The sequence below is a fragment of the Sinohyriopsis cumingii genome, chromosome 6 (assembly GCF_028554795.1).
Source record: "Sinohyriopsis cumingii isolate HCF-2022 chromosome 6, ASM2855479v2, whole genome shotgun sequence".
Classification (NCBI taxonomy): domain Eukaryota; kingdom Metazoa; phylum Mollusca; class Bivalvia; order Unionida; family Unionidae; genus Sinohyriopsis; species Sinohyriopsis cumingii.
Window position 1 is genome coordinate 118,118,858 of NC_142966.1, and position 21,145 is coordinate 118,140,002.

The following is a 21,145-nucleotide window of genomic DNA, read 5'->3' on the forward strand; positions in this document are numbered from 1 at the left end:
TGGTAATGGTAAGTATGTTTCTTCCTCAATGAAGTGTATCCATTCAACACGTTCGAAAAACGTCCGAGTAGTGTCCATGATGCTGGGAGCAATTTCAATTTGTTTTATTTGTTTTGTATCGGTGTTTTAGGTTTGGTTGTGTCATCGGCATTGCATATTTGACATAAAGGCAGACGATTTGAATTCATTGCAATTTTATGACACCCCAAATGCAATGTGGTCATTTTAGACGGGCATCTTGTAGATGTTACTGTTGCAATAATATCTAAACTTCTTATGCTATACAAGCACTTGTGTCCAAGTTTAACGTAAACACTGGACGAAACAAATTTCTCAGCAGCATAAATTGAGTGCAGTATTGTCCTTGACATGGACTAAGGTTTACATCATGACTGTTTTGTCTTGGACTTTGTTCTTTGAAAGAGCCCCTTTTCACGGTTGGGAAAAAAACAGACAGAGGAGGAGGAAGCTAAGTGATTTTAATACCGGATGTCCGTGTTGGCGACATCTTCAACATATTTGAAACCACATAAAAATAATTTAATTGGCATTTTTAGAAAAAAGATACTGACACGCTGGTGATTTTTTTTTTGATGATGTCTTTGTGATTGGTATTATAGCTGCTTCTTTTTTGATAATTGCTTATTCTTGCTGGACTACCTCACGCACTTTCATTGGTTGTCACTAGCGTCATCTTCTTTTTTCCTTTCCAACGTTTCTGGCTTTTTTAATCTTCTTTGTCTCCTCCGCATTCTTTGTTTTTCTTATGCTCTTTTGATATTTCTTACTCGATGTTAACTACCTCTTTTCTTCGCCTTTGTTTTGATTTTCGTCTTATTATTTGGAATTTGTTACTTCTTCGAGGTCTCTGTACTCGGATCTGCGATTTGTGTAAATTCCTCATTCATTTTTTCTAAAATAGCAATAATTGCTTATGAGTATGAATGATTCATTGCATCAGATGGTTATCCCATCTAAACTGTAATATGTACGCACATAATAATTGTTTACGAAACGTCTCAATGCTGTTTCCAACCAAAGATCGGTTACTGTTACTAAGTGGACCAGTTCTGTTTCAGGACAATGTTCAGACTGATAAACGGCGCGGTGACGTTTCAGGACAAAACGGCAGGCTCCGTTACGTAGTCAGCAGCTGGTCCCGGAATGACCCGGTACCGTTTCGTTTCAAAAAGACATTGGTCACAAAAAAGCCCCATAATTTGTACAGACATTTCAGATAATGACACCTAACTTGTAATCACCGATTTAAGGATTATATTTTAATTTTTGGTAGGATAAGAGTAGTAAATGCCTAACAGTAAATATTACTACTCTTTATTTACAGGATGCCAGTACCATCTTATCCATCATTAGAAAAGGTTGACTTGTATATCACGGACATCATTATCATTGCCATCATTTCCTTTGCCCAATCTGTCTCAATGGCTGCTCTGCTGGCGAAAAAGCACAACTACAGTCTGGATTCTAATCAGGTACCGACATTTAGTTTCTTTCCTCTTTCCAGTTTGTCTTTTCTCACCTACTGTTGCTTCATTCCCTTTTCTAATTTCACTTTTCCTTTCTTTTCCTTTTTGGGACCATGTACCGTGTTTGAACGACTTTGTCTAGATGAACATGTGTATATGAACATCTTTGAATGATAAAATAAGAGAGACATTGGCAGATGGATCTACTGAGATTATGAAAGAAATAGTTGGTACCTTTCGTGTTATTACACGTACTGATGACATCTTTGACCCTTTTCAGGAACTGCTAGCCTATGGTGCTGGCAATATCTTTGGATCCTTCTTTAGCTGTTATCCATATGCAGCCTCCGTGTCTAGAAGCTCTGTGCAAGAATCGGCAGGTGGTAGAACACAGGTAAATGTACAATTTTATTTTTTTTATAGATTTATTTGCCCTTTTCTCGTCACATAATAGGGTATATACATTCAGTATGTATATGAGAACAATAATATAAGTTTCTTTTGCAAACACTTGAACTGTTTTAAATATCTATTATATTCAAGTAATTAATGTTCTTGAAACTTTTTTGTCTTTGCCTTTCTCATTGGTTTCCATTTTAAATTTATTATACTGCTCTTTTCTTCAGGTTACCAGCTTAGGTTCTTCCGCCATGGTTCTAATAGTAATTCTGTGGATTGGATACCTTTTCAAATGCTTGCCTACTGTAAGTACATGTCCTTGTATCTTTTTTCTCAGTATGTTTAGGTACATTAATACTTATAAATTAAACAAATCTATCGCAGACCATGTTGTTGGTGAAATTTTGATTATACAAAAGCGTGGAATATTACTATTACTGTCATGCTTATGAAATCTCATACCTACTTCGTAACCTTTGCTTCGCATATATATATATATATATATATATATATATATATATATATATATATATATATATATATATATATATATATATATATATAATTAGTTAAGAATCGTATGCGTCTAATTATTGTGCAAATTACCTTACATTGTAGTGTGTCCTGTCAGCTATCATCGTGGTTGCAGTAAAGAGTCTGATTTTACAATTCTCAGAACTGCCACAGATCTGGAGGACATCCAAGTACGACTTTGTATGTATTACAGAAACGTTGATGGATATATATCATCCTATATGATTCAACTATGATTTTGTGAAAACAGGGTAACTATCCTTGACAACTCTTGAAAATAATAATATTACATATCTGTGTTGGCTTTGAAGAAAAAGAGTAGCAAGGTAGATATTTTCAGAAATCTCATCTTTCTCCAGTGTACTAAATTATGTGGAATTGCTTCGCCATCAAAAATACAAACTTAATAAGAGACTGAAATAAATTAAATTATCATCTGTCAAACATATATTTAAATGTGTTTGCCAATGACAGTCAAATGCATATCCTTTTACAAACAAAGTAAGACGACGATACACCAAGATTACGAGAGGGAGAAGACTTTCAAAATTATATAAAATGATTGAAATTGAAAACTAGCCAAAACTCCATTGCTGAATAAGCCATTAAAAGAATTGATGGTAAAGCAAAGCGAGCAGAGCGAAAGCGTTAAAGTTGATTTGTGAACAATTGTGACAATTAAAGAATGGATCTAAGGTTCATGAAACTAATAAGCAGTACTCCTGACACATACCACACTGTGAGAAGCCATTACTGCAAGGTTACAATTCAGCTGTAACAGATGAATGCGAATTGTCCTATTTACATTTTACAGATCCAAGTATTACAGCATTAGTGACATCAGTATTCAGGCTTCATGTCCTTTTGGCATTGTACAGATCCTAGTGTCACAGAATTAGTCATATCAGTATTCAGGCTTCATGTCTCATGTCTCATTGGCATTGCACATATCCAAGTATCACAACATTAGTGAAGTCAGCATTCATGCAACTTGTCTTTCTGGCATTGTAAAGATCCAAGTATCACATAATTAGTCATATCAGTATACAGGCTTCATGTCTTATTGGTATTTTACAGATCCAGGTATCACATAATTAGTCATATCAGTATACAGTCTTCGTGTCTTATTGGCATTGTATAGATCCAGGTATCAGAGATTTGGTCATATCAGTATGCATGATTCATGTATTATTGGCATTGTACAGATTCAGGAATCACAGAATTAGTCATATCAGTTTACAGGCATCATGTCTTATTGGCATTGTACAGATCCAGGTATCACATAATTAGTCATATCAGTATAAAGGCATCATGTCTTATTGGCATTGTACAGATCCAGGTATCACATAATTAGTCATATCAGTATACAGGTTTCATCTTGAACGACAGAAACAAACACTTATCTGAGTGCTTTATAACATTACCTGTTGCAATGAGTTTGAATCATCCAAACACAATCTAGATCTGAATCACTTCACACTCATCTGTACTAACTTTAACAATCCTACTGCCAATACTAGGGGCATATGGATGGAGAAAGAGAAATCAAAATATACTGATTTGATAGGTGAACCAGAAGAACATAATCTGGTACTTTAAGGCTTTCGTTGAGCCTACACTTGCCAATTTTCTAAAAACAGTCAAACGCCATTACAGATATGGGCAGGTATTGGTAAATACTGGAGACAAGTATCGGCTGATGAAAATACCTCATTAGCAGCAAGTGGCGAACATAGAGGATAAACATTTGCTTTTTCCAAGTTAGTATTTCTCTGACAAAGGAGTGAATAACAAAACTAAACCATCGCATTGGGTCTTAAGCGACCTGTATTTTAAGTTTTAAAGTTGACAACACAAAAAGCATTTTGTGGATTGTTTCAACTATCCAAGGATAGAACAAAGCATAAACATGCTATTTCAGAAATTAATATTAGGTGAACAAGCTTATGATTTATGACTCGCATGACAGTGCCACCAAACGTTCAGCAATGTTTATCTGGATCAAATATTATACTAAGGGTGTAATGGCATATTGTATTGCTGACTAATATGATTATGAAAACCAACTGCATGTGCTCTTCGTCCACATCCTAGACAACATTTTTCCATATTTGCAATCGAAAAGGAGACAGTCTATATTATCGTACATATTGGGCGTATTTGTATGTTTGTCTCTGAAAACGCTTTTCAGCCTCATGAGAGTTTATGACCAAGTCTCTTGCATGTATGTTTTCAAGGCTGTCTTTAACACCTCTCTCAACCATTTTTAAATAATCTCTGTGACATTTTACTATCAAAAATTGTTTAAATGCTATTGAATTTAAATACTATTGGTTTTAATTGGCTAGGTATCTAAATAAGAACAAAGAATGTCACGATCGATATCTCAGTCAGCTTCAGGTTTTGTCAAATACAGCCATACGCTAAAGACGTCATTAGATAGAACACCAAACATTTTCAACGTTGTACCTGCCATTTTTTTGTTTCAATGCTTGATAAATTAAATCTCTTGCTAGGTAACTTTAAATTTTCATCACTGTGGTATAATTGATTCATGTATTCACTCATGACGCTTGTCTTATTTCTATTGTTTGTCAATCCATCGAGATCTGGTGCAAATGACCGTCCATGGGATAGAATATGTGGCTTTCTTACGGGAAATGTTTAAGTTTGTCACTGATTGGCTTCTTACGGTAAATCCGTCGGGATATCGCAGTGGTCGGCAACCTACGGCGTCACAAGGTAGGATGTCCAAAGGTTTTGTGTGGCACGCGAAGGGCAACAAACAATCTAGATTTTAGCAGTGTTAAAATCTAGATTTTAGCAGTGTTACTGGTGGCACGCGCTCGTTTATTTTTGTAATTAATCTGGAAAAGGTGTTATGCTATGTAAAATAGGTTGCCGACCCCGTGGTATCGCTTTGATAATATAAATTACACCATTGAATGTAATTCCCCATTATCTCTTCTAAGTGAAAATAAAAACTAGGAGCTCTGGAAATAATTCAGTCTTTACTCGTAGCGAACTACCTCTCCATCCGTTATTGTACCTTGGTAGTTATCTGGGGCTAGCAAACTGAATGTCAAGTTTCAAATATGCAACTTAGTCCTCAGACCCACTTATACACTCATACTGGCTACTAATCGACGAGAGCGAGAAGATTGCTCCAGTAATAAAATTTTTTTTGAGGTTCCTAACTGGATTCCAAGCTATACTGTTAGACTCGTCTAACTGACTTACCAATATACCATCGAAATAGTTGAAATTAAACCTTTCGAAATACAGTAAGATCTGTTCATCTGGAGGTTGAGTTTTGAATTGTGTCATATCATGTTAGATATAAAATAATCTAATACATTAAATATATTTAGTATATTTATGTTCATATTTTAGTAAACGATGCTTTGCAGACACATTTCTGTAATGTATTCAAACATGAAATGCGTGAATATCCAAATCAGACATTGATAGATCACATATTTTGGATACTACAAGATCTGTTAAAAGGAAGTAATAATCCTCGATAAATGAATAAAATGTAATTATTCTGCAATTTATATGGTAGACGTACAAGTATAATATCATTATGTAATAACAATTATGAAAGATACAGATAATTATGCATCTAAAAAAAAGGAACAAATCATACTCCACAATCCATTTCTATGAATCCAGTGTAATTCACGCAGAATACAAAAATAATGTAAATTGGCAAATGTCTGGTACAATTTTCTTTATTATGCTTTGCCTAAAAGTTGTGTTTTGCTAACAGTCTGTCAATAAATATATAGATAATTACATTTACCGGATCATACAACCTAATTAGGAACTATAACACATTTAATCTCTTCTCTCTGCAATGGTTTACCTGAATTATTTCTGCTGCTTATTCGACGCATTCTTTTTTATCATTGTTGCTATCATTCTTTCGATCCAATTTTGAATATCTTTTGTATTTCTCTCTTGTAACCCTTGTGCATACTCGTATTTCTGGATTTGTGTGTGTGTGTGTGTGTGTGTGTGTGTGTGTGTGTGTGATTTGGATTTTTAACGTAGCTTTAACCATTTTAGTCGTATGTCTGCAGTGTGGCAGTTTATAGTGATGGCTAGCACTGGGGCATCATGCCACAGACATGTAACACGATGTCCCATCCAGCCACATTATCCTGACACCAGGCCCACCAGTCCTAACACTAACCTCTTAATGCTGAGCACAAAGCGAGAGAGCTGCTATTACCATTTTTATAAGTCTTTGGTATGGCTCGGCCGGGGTTCTAACCCGCGACCTCTTGCATCCGAGGCGTACGCTCTAACCTAGTGGATTTGTAAAAAGGTGAATAGGATTGTCATGCCATAAACAAATTCAGAAAGACAGATGACAGTTACCATTCACTATTGATCGATCTTAGGTTTTGTGCTGCAGATGGTGAAGACATCCGTCATAAATTAATACATTAGAGGAAGCTGTGTTTCTAGAAACATCATCTATTTGACCGCTTAATAGTTTCCTGATTGCTGTCGTTTCAAGTAAAATTTGTAACATATTGACAATAGCATCAAGCATGCACTCTCATCCTACTTTTGCAACGTTTAACATATCCGGTAGTTTTAGAGGTAGAATATGTAGGACTTGTTTAGCATTATATGACAATGATTCAAGTAGGTGATGACCTTGTCCATGCGGTCAACGTCAAAGTCCACCGAAAGACGAAGAAGACTACATTTTTATTTACTTAATTCTAGGGATAATAAAACTACGAATATTTCAGAACACTTCATGCAATTTTCTTTTCATAAATAATTCTGACAATGAATTGAGACACACAAATCTCAAAAATATCTAAAGTTGTGTTATTTTCTATTATTAGAAAGTTGAAACGGTTTGTACTTCTACTTTCTTAATTATTAGTCAAAACATCTGCCACACTTTACTTTTAGTTCATATGGGTTGTGACGTGTGGATGCACAGTGATACTCCATGTCGACTATGGTCTTATAATTGGATTGGGGTTCTCCGTGTTTACAGTTGTGATAAGGACTCAGAGGTAAAGTACAACCACCCACCCACTCGCTTCCATTTTGCAACATTTTAAATTTTACTCCTTTGTTTAAATCTAGGTATATTTGTTCACACACTTGTGTACATTACAGAAGCTAATCCAGGGTACAGGCAACACATATATCAATCTAGAATGCAAGAAACAGACACTAATCCAGGTTACAAGCAACACAGACACAAATCAAGGGTACAATGCAATAATCTTGTTTAAAAATTGTCACATGAACACTGAAAACAAACGAAATATGACCAGCAGTAATCTATTCTGTGATAAAAGTATGGAACTCATCAAAATCCCCCCTAACCATGTTTCATGATTCCAGGCGTAGGAGTATTTGGAATTGAGATGAAAAATATGTGTCATGACCTAAATGCAAAACCTTAACCTAAACCAGTACAATATGAAAAGTAGGTCACTACTGCATTATTATATTGCAAGGGTTTGGTACTATTAGAGATGCACACATTCATCTAGCTGATTTTAGAATATGGAGTTACCGAGAAATAAATCTCCAGTACAAAATCTTCAACCAGCGCCAGTGAAACATTATATATGGTCACAATGACCGACTTTTCTAATAAGGGTGAAAAAGTATCAAAACGCATCCCTCACGACGTTTCGTGATTCTAGGTGCATCATAATATATATACAACAAGCACACATAAACACTAAACACAAATAATTACCAGGAATGTACAGCAAGTGTGCATGTAAATACAAACTTTAATCCCCTCAGCCACCCTCTGTTGGGGACATGCAATAAAGTGCCAAAGCCAAACTGTTGCACAGGGCAAGCATGGCTGAGATGCAGTGAGGCCGTGAGACCATATATATGAATAGTATGTACGCTGTATCAATGATATACCACAAGATGTATAAATTTTTCATTAAAAAGAAACAAGGCTTGCCGATATTCCATTTAATGAATAATTTATACAATGAGCGATATATCATTGATACAGCGTATATATTATACATGTATTCTATATTTATACCTAATAAATTAAAAATAACATAGCATTAAAAGTGTTGGTATATATATATATATATATATATATATATATATATATATATATATATATATATATATATATATGGATTGATGCTCACAGGCAAGACGATGAGTGCCATATATTCGTGGACCCGGTTTCAATCTCAATATAGTGTGTTTTTCGTCCGTTTATCCGATGAGGACTTCTCTAGTCGTCCGAGGGTTGGAGGGGCGGGTTCTATCCTGTACGTGCGCACGTGGCTGATGAGGCCAATCCTTGCACGGAATTTGCGTTTGCATAAGGGTCAAGGGATGAGTGGGACATCTTCAGGATGGTTGATGACACGCGCTTTTCTTGCTTGCCTCTTCAGCTCTGAAGCTGCTGCCTTGGTTAGATTCGCACAACGTGGAATCTTTGTGCACGGAGGAACGCCAAGTGACTCGATCGCTTGCTGTTTGCTCCCAGGAATCAGGGTTTATGTTGAACACTTTCAATGCAGCTTTCAGATTGTCTCTGAAGCGTTTCTTCTGACCTCCGTGGGATCGTTGTCCTTGCTGTAGCTCGCCATAGAAGAATCTCTTAGGCAGCCAGTGGTTTGGCATGCGTACAGCATGTCCCACCCAGCGAAGTTGGGACTGCATCAGGATGGTGTGGATGCTTGGGAGATCTGCTTGTGCGAGTACCTCAGTGTCTGGAACCTTCTCTAGCCATTTGATGTTGAGGATTTTCCTGAAACTTGTGGTGTGAAAGTGGGTAAGATTTCCGGCGTGGCGTTGGTACACCGTCTACGTTTCGCATGCGTGAAGTAGTGTGAAAAACACAACTGCCCTGTAAACATTTAATTTGGTCTGGATGCTGATGCTTCTTCTATTTCATACGTTGACATACAGTCTGCCGAATGTTGCGCTGGCTCTGGAAATTCGGAGGTTCACTTCGTCGTCAATAGTGACGCTTTGTGATAGTGAGATGCTAAGGTAGGTGAAGCGGTTCACTACGTTGAGTTTTTGGCCGTTGACAGTGATTTTGGGCTCAACTTAGGGCTTTCCAGGGGCCGGCTGATGCAGGACTTCAGTCTTCTTGGTGCTGATGGTGAGACCGAAGCTGGTGCAGGAGATTTAGTACTTGTCAACGCTGCGTTGCACTTGGGCTTCTGACCCAGCGTTGAGGGCGCAGTCATCAGCAAATAAGAAGTCCCTGATGATGTCTGTCATAACCTTGATTTTTGTATGAAGCCTCCTGGGTTTGAACAGTTATCCATCTATACATTACCTGATGCCGACTCCAACATCTTTGTTTCTGAAAGCATTAGTCAACATGGCGGAGAACAACAGACTGATCAGTGTCGGTGTCAGGACACAACCCTGCTTGACACCAATGGTTACTGGGAATGGCTCAAATGTCTCTCCATTATTTTAGACTCGTGCCTGCATGCCGCCAGGGAAATGCTGCACCATGGATTTAAATTTTCTCGGGCATCCGTACTTGGCCATTACTTTCCACAAGCCTTCTCTGCTGACAGTATCAAAGGCTTTTGTCAAGTCCACCTATATGGAGAGAAGGACGGCGTTTTCCTCTTGACATTTCTATTGTAGCTGCATTGCAGCAAACACCATAACGATGGTCCCACATTCTTTCCGGAATCCACACTGGATTTCTGGCAGGAGTCATTGGTCAAGGAGCGTAGCGAGACGGTTCAGTAGGATTCTGGCGAGTATCATTCCTGCAGTTGAGAGCAAGGATATACCCCAGCGGATGTCGCATGTCTGGCTGTACCATTTGCGCTTAAACAGGTGGATTGTGGAAACGTCTTCGAATTTCTGCGGGATCGTTTCTTGCTGCCACATCAGCAAAAACAGTTGGCGAAGCCTTTCTATCAGGTTTGTTGTGCACCCTTACTTGTAGACTTCAGCTGGCATGGAGTCTTAACCAGGGGCTTTGCCACTGGCGAGCAGATGGATCGCTTTTTGTGTCTCGAGCAAAGTTGGAGGGTCATTCAGTGCCTCGTTGATGGGTAATTGGGGGAGATGACTGATGGCTTCATCACTGATGGATGAAGAGCGATTGAGGATGCTGACAAAGTGTTCAGCTCATCGTTGAAGAAACGTCTCTTTGTCAGTAATTAGTGTGTTCCCGTCTGTGCTGAGAAGTAGGTGGCTGATCCAGATGATGTAGGTCCATATACGTCTTTCAATATGTTGTAGAAGTTATTCATGTCATGGCTGTCAGCGTAGCACTGGATCTCATCAGATTTGTTGCTTAGCCATGGGTCTCACATCTGACTAAGTTTCTGCAGTACAGTTCTGTGTATAGTTTTGTACGCATCTTTCCTGGAGGTGAACTTGCGGTTGTTGTGGTAGGTTTGATGGCGGCGGTGTTTCTCATCCAGCAACTGCTTGATATCATCGCAGTTTTCATCAAACCAGTCTTGGTGCTTTCTGGTTGAGGGTCTTAGGATTTCCGAAGTTGTGCTGTAAACCAGCTCTCTGAATGCCGTCCAGTCGGTCTCCACATTCTGATTGTCCAGTCGGGGTGGATTTCAGATATTCTTCCAGGGCATCCATGAGAGACTGATACTGGTGCGTTTCAGCTTGGCGATGTTTGGTCGTTAAGGAGCCTTCTATCACTGCGGGCGTCTTTTGCGCTGAATGAGGAAGTTGAGCTCGGTGATGATGAGGTGGTGGTCTGTCCAGCAGTCAGCAGCACACAAGGACTTGGTCACGCGCACATCCTGTCAGTCCATCTTCATGACAATGACTTAGTCGATGATATGCCAGTGCTTAGAGAGAGGGTACATCCCTAACGTCCGGTTACGGGTAGGGCGGTGGAAGATTGTATTGGTGAGTATTGGTGATCAGCATTTCATACTCGGCGAAAGTCTGGGGCAAAAAGAGACCGTGGCTGTTACAGTGACCAACTCCGTGTTTTCCTAACTCTCCATTCCAGGCAACCTGATCACAGCTAACTCTTGCACTGAAGTCGCCAGAAAATGTCGAGCATCTCTGCCATTTGAATGTCAGCAAAGACGGAGTAAAGATCCCCATAGAACGTGACCTTCAGTTCATTCGGGTTGGTCATAGTTGAATCGTAGCAACTGATGTTGGTAAGATGCTTTCTTCCAGACAAGAAGTGGAGTTTCATGGTCATGAGTCTGTCGTTTACTCCCCTGGAAGATCCAGTCAATTTGCCAGTCAGTGCTGTATTCACTGCAAAGCCGACACCAACCTCACGGCGCTCTTCACTTCCACGATGGCTTAAACGAAAGTGTATCTGAACCACCTTTCGAAGAGTTCGCCTTCTTCTCCAAGCCGGGTCTCGCTCAAGGCAGCAATGTCCACGTTGTATCTGGTGAGTTCCTTTCCTATTAGGGCGGTTCTCCTCTGGGGTCTTTCCTCGTCGTCTCTTTCCACTAAGGTGCGAACATTCCATGCGCAAAGTGCGAGAGGAACAATCCTCATTTTCATTCTTTGGATTTCGACCGCTGGAGTAGGGTTCCCGCTAGCCGCGTTAAGCTGGCTAGGGAGGTGTAGAGCAAGCAATGTTTAGGGCACCTTTTCTAGCCCCTCATCATGCCAAGGAGGTGAGCAGTGCATTCTTGAAGAGGGCCGCTCAGTCGCTTAGGGGGCTGCCAGACTCCTCTGCTGCTCTGTGTCAGTGGTGAACGACCCCAATGGCTTAAGCCGCCTGCATGAAGATATGCGGCTACAGCTGCAAGAGTACCCACACCTGCCATTTCGTCGCTTGCCTGTCGCCATACAACTTTAGTGGGTGATGAAATGGGATGGGTGGATGACAAGAGTGACTTTCGCGGTGACTTTTTTCAAAGTGAAGAAAAGTTACGCAGTTCGTCGACCTCACTCTCTCGCCCAATACCATCTGAGTACAGCAGCATGACAAAGTCAAGAAGGCTGGAGACAAAGTTGAGTGCAGTGGATGACCAGAATGTCCTACGTGTATCGTTAAGCTCTTAGCGCTACACGGCGCTTTGCTGGGAATTGACTATTCTGCCCGTTGATGGGCAGTTGGTTCCTCCGCGCAGGCTGCTGAATCCAGTCCTCACATGCTAGGTAGCCTAACTCACCGACGGTTTAAGACCCATCAGCTACCGTCAGCCTGGTTTAGCCAGCCAGTCGAGGCCGTTTTCGGGGATGTGGCCGCTGCGCATACCACAGCATCTTGGAGCCACAGGTGAGAGCTGAGTGGCAAGAGGGGACCGAAGGTGGTCAATCTACCCCGAAGGAGTACGACTGCTTCCCCCAACCAGAAGTGCTAGTCCTCCTCAGACACCCCATACATCCCATATAGTATGAATTAAAACTCTCTAACCAGTATAATAATGCTATTTATTCGCATAAAAACAAATTATGTCACCACTGTCAAGCATTCTGCTGTACAATCTAACGACAGCACTTTCTGTTCTGTTTGATGTACATTCGTAATCCTCTGTAATGTGTGATTAGTCGTGAGGGAATATCGGCTCATGTGTGCAGGAAAAACTACGGGTGCCGTTTATCCGCGGACCCGGGTTCGAATCTCTGTAATGTACGAATTAAAAATTCTCTAACCTGCATGATAGTATCATTTGTATTATAATATTGATTATACCTACTATTATCAAGCATTCTTCTATAGAATCTAGGGAAAGCACTTTCTGTTCTGTCTGGTGTATATTTATAATTCTCTCTCTCTTTCTCTCGCTATATTAGTTTATATTAGAGAAGATTGTAAAAATATCCATGCTATATTCCTTCGAGCGTTTGAAAGAATAAAGCATGGATTTTTTTCTGTTACACGAACCAATTTTTGTATGCATTTTCCGACGCATGGACAGATTAATTTTTTCATATATATATATATATATATATATATATATATATATATATATATATATATATATATATATATATATATATATATATATATATGTGTGTGTGTGTGTGTGTGTGTGTGTGTGTGTGTGTGTGTGTGTCTATATATACTATCCTAAACAGAGATAATTGAACCAACCAATATGAAAATCAATACATACTATCCATGGAATTTTATTTTGATCAAGTTATACATCTGTAAAGTAAAGCTTTTGAATTGTTTTTTTTTCTTCTGGATTTATCTGTATACTGCACAGGCCAATTCGACAGAGGTTACTTTTAATCTGCATATCATAATGTGAAAGCAGATCATGCATGCTCTATTTTATTTGTTACTATTTTTAGCAAACAGCATGTACCCATTTGTGCAAGCTCCGTTGAATACATATTCATTTTTTCGCAAATGTATATGAATTATATAGACTTCAATAAGTTGCTTTCACATTTATTTGTTCTTTTATGGAACCATGGTAGCTCAGTTGGTAGAACATCAGATTCATTATACAAGGGTCCTGCGTTCGATACACACCCAGGCTAGGCCATGTAGGCTGCCACAGTGCTTACTTGGGAACGGCACTTAGTTCCCATTTCCTCGGCATGATATAGAACAACTATCTTTCAAAGCCACAAAAAACAGTATGTGGTTGTTTTCTGATTTGTTGATCTTATTTACAGGGCAGTTGTTTCTCCCATGAGTACGATCAGTGACACAAAAGTCTACAGAGACCCAAATAAATATAGTAAGGTAATGAATCTATTAAGATATGCAATATTTAAGTTTTTAATCACATTTCGGTATTTAATATCTTTTTAGTAATATGTGGAATTTATTTATAACATCAATTTTTCTTTATCAAATTAGTTGTTTTATTTTAAATCATGACATCCAGGATGTTACACCTGCATTATACCATTATAAAGGTGAATGTTGAGTTGAAAGTATATTAACATTTAAAATAGAAATTACACCGATACTTGATAAACATTGCTCTTATTATTATTATTATTATTATTATTATTATTATTATTATTATTATTATTATTTATTGTTATTATTATTATTATTATTATTATTATTATTATTATTATTATTATTATTAGGCAAATCTGAAAACAGGCATCAAGATTGTTGGTTTCAACTCCCCACTCTATTTTGCCAATGGTGACATATTTGTCACAAAACTGCAAAGAATAACTGGAGTGAAACCAGAGAAAATCAGAAAACAACTACGAAGGATGGCACTGAAGAATGTAGTTTCAATCACGGTACAACATATTTCCTATCTTATTCCATTCATCCAGTATGTGTGTGTATATGAAACAAACATGATATTCGCTTTGATGCAATTGTATAGACAAGCGTTACTAGCGGGGTGCGGGGGGTTGGGGGGAGGGGGTCAAGGCCGGTGCGGACCGCACCGGGTGTCACTATCAGAAGGGTGACACCAAAATGACTGTCAATACAATTTTTAAATTTTGGTGCAGGAAGGAGGTCAAAGGGGGTGACATCATGAGTTACTGCACCTGACTATCTATAAAAAAAAATAATTTGCGTGCAGGAAGGAGGTCCATGGGGTGGGTGGATGACACAATGAGTTACCGCACTTGGTGACACCAACCCTAGTGACGCCTCTGTGTATATAATACTTTATGGTAAAAAAGGAATTGTAATAGATGTCTGAAACAAAACCCTATGTTGGAGCAGTGCACTAATTCATTCAAGATTATCTTCTGTCAGTAAATATTGAAAAAAAACCCAAAGAAACATTAAAGATACAATTTAGAGGACATACAATGTCAGATATATATATATATATATATATATATATATATATATATATATATATATATATATATATATATATATATATCTGAATGTTTGTTATGAATGGATAATATCATTAAACTGTAATCATTTGCAGAAAAGACTAAAAATATGGATAAATCAAGATTTTTTCCTTAAATTTAGTCAGATGTGAGTTTCTATAAGAGATAAGAAGAACATAAAACACTTATTTTATCGTGAAAATGACAAAAGAATTATAAAAATATATAATACACCAAGTTCGTCTAATAAAATATTCTATTTTAAGTGTTTTTAAAAAATGCAGTCATAGTGTATCCAAATTGATATGTATTATACTGTAGGTAAATTGATATAAATTATATTGTATGTTAATTTATATGTATTATACTGTATCCAAATTGATATGTATTAAACTGTATCTAAAATGATATGTATTATACTGTATCCAAATTGATATGTATTATATTTTAGGTAAATTGATATGCATTATATTGTAGGTAAATTTTCCTGCTGAAGAAAATACAAGGGGCATCGCTGCTCCCATTAGCACTGTCACGAACGGCAACGTGACAAAATCTACGCCCACCAGAGCTGATATCTGTCCAGTACATCACATTATCATTGACTTTTCTGCTGTTCCATTCATTGACTCAGTGGGAGCAAAGATTCTCAAACAGGTATAAAGTCTTAGTCAAAATCGTTACCTTGATGCTAATTAGTAGATATTTTGTGAAAATTGGTGAGCAATATCTTTTGTCCAACCATTTTGCTTGGACAAATAGATTAGGAGCTTTTCAACGATCTCTTCGTAAAACGGCGATATTGTTTGAAGTATTTATAAGGAACATAGTGTAAAATCACAATCTCAGGAGATTTGTGAGCATTTTCATGAATCTAGGACCTACAGAATAATTAGGTTTAATATAAGTATGCTATAGTATTAGTGTAAAATCTTAAGTTTGTGTACTCTCATGTAAATATGTCAAAACCGTATTATTTACAGGAATAAATAAAACATTTACTACACACTGCCAGTAATAAATTTATAAATTTGGATTTATTACATGCTTTATCTTCGATTTCACCTTTCTATAATCAGAGAGTATGTGGCAGATAAATATTTTATTTACACATATATAATACATGCTTAGCACACAAACAGTTTACACATTTATAATACATGTTTAACACACAAACAGAGTAGACCCTTCATTGGCATAATGTTCTTTTTAGAACTCTGTCCGTACCAATTATTATATTTGTTACTTAGCTCCTACCTTATACAACCGCAGATTTAGGTCTTTGCTGTCTAAATCGGTTATACAGTACACACTGATAACTTAGTACTTTCATTCATATCTGACATAATTTTAAACAGAGCCATCGCTTTCGTCACAATGCTGGAATCACAGTTTGTAACTCAGATATCAGCAGTTTCACATCTCTTCTCCAGTTTCTTAATGGTTTAAGTTTACAGACACTGTTTGCAGTAAACGAAATGTACTTTGATAACGTTGACTATTTCATTTTCATCAACGTATCACACATATGTATGTGTTAGACCTTTGAGAATGCACAAGGAAGAAAATATCCAATTTAAAACAGATCTTCTCAGATTGGATGGATGGTGTTACATTTGCCATCAGTATTTTAAAGACGTGAAGCTTTATCATGCCAAAGTGAAAATGTCAGCAGGTATTTCTTTAAGGATGTGATACGTTTTCACAGTCGAAATGTAGCTCAGTTAACAATCATCACATACTTCCATTTCCTACTTTTGATTGAAATCATCAATTGTATTCAAACATCCATTCTAGAGAGCAACTGTTAGGTGGAAAGGTAAGAAGTATGCTTAATGACGAAAAGAATCGGAAGCTGATTATATGATGATTCCAAATACAGTTCGACCAAGCCTTGGTTTTTTGCTATTATACATGTCATTGGTTTATTACAATAGCAAGAATTGTGTTGAAGTTCCTGGAAATCAACGGAAGCGTTGAGTTTATGACATTTTATGTGTGAATAAAATTTACATATTTAAAGAAAAATATGCTGGTATCTTAGCTCAAGAATAAAATGTATTAATTCATCTATACGGTCTTGAAACTACCGACTACACAACTTGAGGAACAAAAAATCAATACATTTTGATATTCTCTCACTTGTAAGTTTTAACGAGTACAACACCTTAATGTGTTTGAGAGCTCCTTAAAAATGAAAGTTATTTTACATTAAAATGAAACCTTCTTTAATAAAAAGAAGGTTTTAAAACACGTAAACCATTATGAAATTGAGGATCTTGTGTGAAACTGCAACACACACACAAACACACACACACACACACACACACAGAGAGAGAGAGAGAGAGAGAGAGAGAGAGAGAGAGAGAGAGAGAAAGAGAGAGAGAGAGATACAACTATACAAAAAAAACCAATGGAACGTGTTATCTCTGGATTCTACAAAGGAATGCTGAATATAATTCATTGCAAAGAATTACAAATATGCACAAAACAGAATAGAAGGTGCTATCCCTGTATGACAATATTATTCGTTCGTACTTATAAAAGATTATGTTAATATTATTAAGCATTCTCTTGTAGAATCCACGGCTAGCAACTTACTTTCTATTTAGTGTAAATTTGTAATTTTCTATAAATAATTATATATACATTGATTTTTGTCTTAGGAATCCGGTATGACTCCACTTAGATGAGAAGTAATTACTAGGTCGATATGCAAGTATTTTACGCACGAATACCTATACCACCAACTTTGAACATAGGTTTTGGTGCTGTGTGCATGGTCGAGATTGTATAGGCGTTGTTGTGTACAAGCACGGTGATAGGTACCTTTAAACCATAGACTCGGATTCGAAATTTCCATAGAGTACTAATGAAAAATTCTCTAAATGATATGATGTTATTTATTCGCATATGCATGCATATATATGGGGTGCATGTGTTAAAAGAGTTGTAATCCCACGGTCTTACTCCGAATATAATATTTTCATGATATGACTGATTTTATTTTTAAATTTGATTTTGTCAGCTGTGTATTTAATGGTTGTCACAAGTACTCAGTTGGAACACTCCCATTTCTTCTAAAACAAAAGAGACGTTCTAAAATGACTCAAAGGTGAGTATTGTGAGACTTTACAAACTGGTAATTTTGGGGTGGATGACTATACAGTTTGATGTGTGAAGAATATCTCTTCCTAATTAATGACTGTCATGGAAAACAACTTTCGGATGCTACTAAAACCCAAACTGCTCTCGACTGATGTAGGTGTATGACGCAGTTGTCAGGAAAGACTATATGATCTTGAGGTCAGCCTTGTGTTGATTTGTCATTTCAGTCACTTTTAGGGTGCACTGTGGTGGGTAAGGATAAAACGATAAACATGATAGTGTTGCTAGCTCTTTGTGTGTAATATGTTTGTTCTCTATTTCTTTTTTATGGCAGTATATTTCTGATGGTCATGTAACCACCTATTGCCATCGAACTTTAACCTTTAACAAAGTAAAATAAAATCATTCCAACGATCCATAATACATTGCGATCATATTGCGCTGCCAAGAAAGTGCAGTGGTTTTTTTTTCGTACCAATATAAATTTTATAGTAAACATAACTAGAGGTATGTCATTCTGTAAGGATACTGTAATTTTAGTTGTCAATTTGTCTGTCATTTTAAAACATGAGCTATATAAAATTATATTCTTTAAGACGATACGTAATTAGTGAGACTAACGCGTATACGCTTGACATAAAAGATTCGCAAAGTGAGCAGTTTTAACTGTATTTCCCCAGTCTGATATCTGCAGAGTTTTTCTTTATTCACAATAGGGACTAGCATTTTTTATAATCTACTGGTCATAAGCCAGGAGAATTAATGTGTTATGGCCTGTTTTTCTTTGTCTACCTGTCAGCACAGATTTGCTAATTTGTTATCGCTACTTCTCTAAACCACTTGAACGATTGCCAATAATCTTTTCATGTACATTCATTCCAAGGTTTAGTTTATACTGAAAGAAAATTGTGCGGATCTGAAATCCAATATGGCCAACATAGCAGCGATCTTGAGAAGGTTGTTATTGTTTATCCTCTTGATAAAAACGTCAATCAACATGCGATTGTGAATAGAACACTTCTCATAATGTTTTATTGGTCCTAAAATAGATTTTTATTATATTACTTTTGTGATGACCAGGTAGTTCCAAATAAAAATGGTCTGGCATTATATATGGCTAACACTTCAGTCATCTTGAAAATCATGTTATTGATACTCCTCGTTTATGGTACATAGCTGAAATTAAATAAAAACTGTGAATCTGATATCCAATAAGTCTGACACATTTGCCATCTTAAATATTTTATCGCTACTCCTTTCAGATGGAAAGTGATATCAGCCTGGGGTTTTCACTAAAAGTCTCCTTATGATGTCTTGCGATACAAAATGAAAATTATGCAGATCTGGCATCCATTTTGATTACCATGGCAACCATATTAACAATCTTGATATTGATGTTCCTCCTTCATGAAAAGTATTTCGACATGCGCATTTCACCAGAAGACTAATTATGATATTGAATGGGTCATAATCGAAAATAGTGACATTCTCACATAAAATACGGTACCACATTTTGGAAATTAGGTCAATAATTCTTTTGAATAACATAGGGTTTTCACCAAAAGCTTTTGATGGAGTCTGTTTTTTTAAATTTTAAATGGTAACAATCCTACATCCACTATGACTGCCACAGCGGTTAATTTGAAACTCTTGTCCCTCGAAAATAATGGAGATGGTTTAAAAACTCAGCAATTAAAGAAGAAATGGTTTTATCTTTAATTCGTGGAAACTATTTTCACCCATCAGAGCGTTAATTCACCTCATGGGTCTCTTGTTACAGAATCCATTAGAATAGGATGAAGACATTCAGATTGTAAAAAGCTTTGTGATTTGTAGCGCATAGGCAAAAGCTTTCGCAGCAGGAATCAGAAGATTATACACATGTCGTATGTATGATCAATATTTGGGTAAGTTTAATTATGTGAGTACTTGCAAGTGAGTAAATTACTTCTTTTTTATAGTAATTCAGTCTTTTGTTTTATTTTTGCAGGTTTTTGATGAATATTCTACAATTGACATCAAGGTGTTCCTCGCCTGTATTGCAGGTAAATACAATGTGTTGATTAATGCTATTTGTATCATTGTTCATTGTCTCTTTAATATTTATTTTTAATGGAGTTTTTTTTTTAACTAACTTGATATTTATCTTCATTTGCATTCTTTTGTTGGAAAGTCCTTTTAGAAAGTTGAATATAAGTTATTTTGTACATTTTCAGCTTTACCGGACACTGACATTCGACTGACTAACTGAATGCAATTTGTGTCGATTTCGCCCGTCAGGGGGAAGGAATTAGTGCCTCATCCCCCAGGCATTTTTGTGTTCAAAGAAAACTTATTAATTTGGCCTTCAGGTCGTGTGACTAATTAGTCCCTAACGACCTGAATGTAGGGGTGTCATGAGAGGGAATGAACCCAACACGCACTCAGGATAAAAAGTTGGTATTCAGCTGCGGTTGAACGCACCAGGTGTCAACCCAAGCAGTATGTAACATCCGCTGAGATTGGTCGGCAGCGATGAAGTCACATCAGGACACCTGGATTTTTGACGGGTGAAAATAGTTCGACATCTCCGTCAATGTAAGATGCCTGAGAGAGGCAAGGATGGCAAGGAACTCGGCAAGCCGGCCATAGATGTCGTGTACTCCTAGAAAAGCCAGTCCGTACTTATTTCAAATCGAGCCCAGTTATGTAAATAGACAATAAAATGTCAATAATGTGTAAGCCACCTGTGCAATTGTTAAAATCAGCTAAGTCAGGAATTTTGAAAAATGATTCATTCTAAAGTTGGAATTTAGTGTACAAAGTGTACATTCGATATACTAATTAAATATCAATCAATAACGTCGAAATGACTTATAAATAGTTTGTATCAT

General features: G+C 37.0%; 1 protein-coding gene across 4 annotated transcripts in view; it reads left to right on the forward strand.

Annotated features, from left to right (window-relative positions):
• Positions 1-21,145, forward strand: part of LOC149797818 (prestin-like) — a 97,370-nt gene that overhangs the window by 71,462 nt on the left and 4,763 nt on the right. For all 4 annotated transcript variants that reach the window (XM_089962818.1, XM_089962819.1, XM_089962816.1 and 1 more), the window contains exons 8-16: positions 1,346-1,493; positions 1,768-1,881; positions 2,114-2,191; positions 2,505-2,600; positions 7,359-7,465; positions 14,013-14,082; positions 14,439-14,603; positions 15,642-15,821; positions 20,263-20,317. In XM_089962818.1, the coding sequence (XP_089818944.1) occupies positions 1,346-1,493; positions 1,768-1,881; positions 2,114-2,191; positions 2,505-2,600; positions 7,359-7,465; positions 14,013-14,082; positions 14,439-14,603; positions 15,642-15,821; positions 20,263-20,317 (1,013 nt within the window). The remainder of the gene's footprint in view (positions 1-1,345; positions 1,494-1,767; positions 1,882-2,113; positions 2,192-2,504; positions 2,601-7,358; positions 7,466-14,012; positions 14,083-14,438; positions 14,604-15,641; positions 15,822-20,262; positions 20,318-21,145) is intronic.